The sequence below is a fragment of the Cephus cinctus genome, unplaced genomic scaffold (assembly GCF_000341935.2).
Source record: "Cephus cinctus unplaced genomic scaffold, Ccin1 Ccin1_scaffold3101, whole genome shotgun sequence".
Classification (NCBI taxonomy): Eukaryota; Metazoa; Arthropoda; class Insecta; order Hymenoptera; family Cephidae; genus Cephus; species Cephus cinctus.
In genome coordinates, this window is record NW_014334464.1 from 6221 (window position 1) to 11416 (window position 5196).

At 36.9% G+C, this 5196-nt stretch overlaps 1 protein-coding gene across 1 annotated transcript; it reads left to right on the plus strand.

The window, feature by feature from the left end:
• Positions 1-668: 668 nt before the first annotated feature.
• LOC107274444 (transport and Golgi organization protein 11) lies at positions 669-2646 on the plus strand (the record flags this gene model as incomplete). The annotated part of the gene is given in 2 exon segments (XM_015753594.1): positions 669-826; positions 1365-2646. Coding segments are annotated over 2 exon segments (369 nt in total), but the record flags the coding sequence as incomplete, so codon positions are not given.
• Between the last annotated feature and the right edge of the window lie 2550 nt (positions 2647-5196).

Below are 5196 nucleotides of genomic sequence, written 5' to 3' on the forward strand. Positions count from 1 at the left end.
GAGTAAAAAAGGGGGGGGGGGGAATGAATAAATAAGGGAATGATTTGTAAAAGATTTTTATATTTGTGACGCCATAAGTGGCAACATGTGATATGAAATGTTAACAGGGCAATGAACCACTTTTGTAGATGGCCAATAAAGAGTCCTGAACGGAACCTGCCCAGTTGGACACAAAATACTTTACACAGTATATTCTACACAAAGTTGATTACTCAGAATAGAACTAAATACGAATTATTTATTACTATTGTTTATAATTTTTCATTAGCTTATGTAAGGTTAGCTTAGTTTAAGTTCGAAAACATTGTAATGCTCTCATATTCGGATATTGTTAAATCAATGTATAAACTTCTCATCGACACACTGAAAACTTCTATAGGTTCTATCAAATAAAGATAGCTTCGAATAGTTTTTATTGACCAATTAGTCAGCATTCGCATTTGTGTCCAATTGGGTCTGCGCGCGATTAAGCACGCCGCGACCTGAATTGCTGTTTTCGAATCCCCTTAATTATGACTCCTAAATAGTCTTCATGACTTAACTAATAATGACACTTATAGAAAAACTTCAACATTTCATAACAGTTGATGTTCGCTATGCTTGTAATATGTTTATAATGCAAAGAAGGGAGCATTTTTTAATTAATGGTTTGATTCCTTTATATATAGACGCCGCCACGAGTCTTGACATTAGCGGATCACTATTTTCCAGCAGTTGACGAAGACGATGTTAATACTTTCACAAATGAACTTAGAGAAGCTGAATCTAATATTAGTCATCCACGCAATCGATATAATCCTGAAACTCACATCACTCGACATGCAAGGTATATTCCTCATACTTGAATATTTTTTATAAGTTATATAAACCACTTAGGGAATCAGTCAATTATTAGTTGTCAACAGTCATGTCATACAAGGCTACTCAGCCGGAACGTATCAGTTGAAATTTTTTCCCCATAGATGGGGATCTTCAAATGGACAGGTTAACTTCAGTTGGTATGATTAAGTTGACCCGTATACGATACGTGTCAATTAATTACACAACTTTTAGGAGTGTTTAATAATAAGAAGGTGGCCTTGTTTATTTACAAGCCAGAAATCAATATTGTTGCATTGAAAATATGACTAATTTTACTTAAAACCAATTAAATAGTAAATTTCTGGAGCAAGAAAAGTAATTGTTCAACTTTTGAATCAAATATAAGCCGACTTGCAAAAGTCTTTGGCCAAACTCAATTATACATTACGTGAAAGGCTCTCGGCCAAAGACTTCTGCACACGATTGTATACGACTAGGTTTCTAAGAACTCCATTAATCTGCGCATGAAGGAAACTTAATTAATCACATTGGGACGTTTATAGAGAGCAGACTCCATCGTATAGCGCCTTGGATGTTTCTCTTCTACCCAGTGAAGAAATCCAACATTTACGACGTCAAGTTGGAAAATTGAATCGTCGGGTGATGGCAGTCGAACTCGAAATGTTACAACGACAACAACGTGATAAAATTTTATACGCAGTAACAATAACATATTTCTTATTGAAGGCTTTCAGTTGGTTTACTAGAAACTAACATCTTTGTAAGCATAACGTTTGTTCGAAGTCTATGAAACGTACGATGATGTTAACGAGTGATCTACCAAAAGTCTCTACGCTCGGTTTCACAAATTAGAAACCCAAATATTTTAGTTTCCGTTCGCGATATGTGTGAATTTTTCATTGTTTAATGCATCTGAGATAGTAATGTTGCCGCAAGAATTCACGAAATAAACAGTAACAAAAAAAAACGATACAAAATAGAGTTCGATAAAATCTGTAAAAATCACGTAAGGAATCATCTCAATTTCGAGATGCCGTTAACATCGATAATGCTGTAATATTATTATTTCATATTCAAATAATGTGTGTAAATTAACATTATGCGTACATACATCGCGTGGCATTTTTTTCGGACATTTACTATTAGTCACAAGGCATATGTTGACAGTTGCATGTATACATATATGTAGGATTGTTCAGATATCACCTGAAGATAAGGTTGTTAATTCTAAATAACTTTGTACTTTCTATCCGGTATATTAATCCAAAAATCAAAGTTAAGAACAGATTGATTCAAGCATGCATGATTATTGCTGCTTCATTTTTTTGGGCCCTTCGGTTTTCTGTATCAAAAAAACTTTCTTTTTTGGTTCTATTGTACAAAGAACTTAGTTTATTTTTTTCATATTTAATTTCACTTTCCCTCGATACTGGTTGCAGACTGTGTGTAATATAAATTATGTATTGATATTTTGACTGTATTTCGTCTATTAGTGCATATAGATATAGTGCATAAATATAGGAAATAATAAGTTCCTTTCTTAATTCTTACTGATCAAAATTATGCCGTGAGATGCAATTGTAATAAAATTATTAGTTAACACGTTCACTTATTAGAAAGTATATCAATTCATTCGACATGTCATCTCATTTATGTTAGAAATGTAAAACTTGTGAATGAAGTTCTAACAAACTGATATTTAACATGGTATAATAAGCAAAAATGATCGAATAAATATTTGATGCAATTCCTTGCTCATGGCCATACTATATAATATATTATGTTTATATAATATAAAAATAAATGTTACAAAAATAATGTCTACGCAAACAGTTATCATTTAACCATTATACTTTGTAAATGCTGTTTATCCATGTGCCAACTCTTGACAAGAGTACATACAGTCAACCGCATTAATGGTGTCAACGGTAGACGCCGTGCGGTGAGGTAAGAGAGGAGATTGGGCGGCGCCTGCTCACGTATCTTGGCCTGTGTGTGCAACGCAGAAAGCTTCTTTCTTTCTTTCTTTCTTCGGCACTTTCTTTGGTCGGCACTAGTTAGGACCCTGGTCCGTTACAAGCGGCCACAAGATTAATACAAAATGGAGCGTTTCTATGGGGCATCTAGCGTGAGTATCCCAAGGCGATCTGAAACAGAGAGAGGAGCACCCCGGTGACCAATTACCGAGGCGGTCCAACCAGCTAGAGCCCGAGGGCTCACAAATCTCCCAATCGGGAGGGAATTCATGCAGGGAGCCAATAGGAAGATAGATAGAGGTGCAGGTAGAGGAGTTTTATTGGAATGAACAGTAAAGCCCGTATTCAGAACTCGCTTTTAGTGCTAATTGCGCGCTTTTAAATTAATTGTTAGTGAGTTTAAAGGGGACCGTATTCAGAACCGCTTTTAAACATTTAACAGTGCGCTATTAGACGCCATTGTGAGACTAACTGCGACATGTTCGGAGATGTGGGCAGGGGCATGTTTAAAGTGACAGGTCGCTCAAATATGGCGGACCAGATGGAGGCTATTGCCGAGATAGATGAAGTCCGCGAAATTAATGAAATGAGAGTAAGAAATTTGCAAGTTTTTCGAGAGAGACGTGATCCGTTCCGTACATGACGTCATCCTTAGGCATTTCGGCCGTGTTCAACACTCAGAGGCTATCAGATTTGTGGGGAACTTCATCCTCCACAAAATTTTCAAGGCAAATTTTACTGATTCTGAAATCGCGTTCAGAAGGTTTTGAGAGGACAGAATCCACCTGTACCACTCGCACCGCTGCTATGCATCTCCTATATCTTTCCATTACCTCTTAATTCCAGTCGCTGCCTTTTTCTCTGTTAGTTTCATTCAATTGTCTCTTCTACTCTTTTGCAGTGAAGCATTATTTGCTTTATTCTTTAGTATATCACAATTGTCGCTTACAAATTGTATGACTAATGCTTTTTCTTCGAGGGTGAAATTCTCTTTTTGTTGCATGGTGATGTACAACGATTTATATGTTTGTCATTTTCATGTCATTCCTGTCATATAATAGTTATACATACTTACTACATTTACACGATTTTACCGTATTAATTTAATATTAATAGCTCACCAAATATGAAGCTCGCGCTTTCCGAATGCTACCGAATACTCCCGGACATAATTGAATATGCCCAAGTCTTCTCGAATGATTCCGAACGCGGTTGAAAGTACATGTTACAACACGCTGTTTCCTGTTAGCGTACATTTAGTTAAAAGCGGCTTAAAAGCGAGTGCTGAATACGGTCATTAACAACTCGGCGCAGTCACTTTTAACTAATAGTGACTCTGTTAGTGACCTTACGAGCGAGTTCTGAATACGGGCTATAGAGCCTACGGAGTCTAGAAATCTATATAGATATGTTAGCATTGGTGAAAAAGTTGTGTATTGATTCAAGGCGGGCTCTTAGCCCGTATTTAGAACTCGCTTTTAAGGTCATTAACAGAGTCACTATTAGTTAAAAGTTACTGCGCCGAGTTGTTAGTGACCGTATTCAGAACTCGCTTTTAAGCTGCTTTTAGTTAAAGGTACGCTAACAGGGAGCAGCGTCCTTTAACATGTACTTTCGGAAATCATTCGGGAAGACTCGGGCATATTCAATTATGTCCGGGAGTATTCGGTAGCATTCGGAAAGCGCGAGCTTCATATTTGGTGAGCTATTAATATTAAATTAATACGGTAAAATCGTGTAAATGTAGTAAGTATGTATAACTATTATATGACAGGAATGACATGAAAATGACAAACATATAAATCGTTGTACATCACCATGCAACAAAAAGAGAATTTCACCCTCGAAGAAAAAGCATTAGTCATACAATTTGTAAGCGACAATTGTGATATACTAAAGAATAAAGCAAATAATGCTTCACTGCAAAAGAGTAGAAGAGACAATTGAATGAAACTAACAGAGAAAAAGGCAGCGACTGGAATTAAGAGGTAATGGAAAGATATAGGAGATGCATAGCAGCGGTGCGAGTGGTACAGGTGGATTCTGTCCTCTCAAAACCTTCTGAACGCGATTTCAGAATCAGTAAAATTTGCCTTGAAAATTTTGTGGAGGATGAAGTTCCCCACAAATCTGATAGCCTCTGAGTGTTGAACACGGCCGAAATGCCTAAGGATGACGTCATGTACGGAACGGATCACGTCTCTCTCGAAAAACTTGCAAATTTCTTACTCTCATTTCATTAATTTCGCGGACTTCATCTATCTCGGCAATAGCCTCCATCTGGTACAGGTGGAGGTTCTGCTCTCTCAAAACCTTCTGGGCTCAATTTCAAAATCAATGAAATTTGCCTGGAACATTTTGTGGAGGATGAAGATCCCCACAAATCTGATAGCCTCTG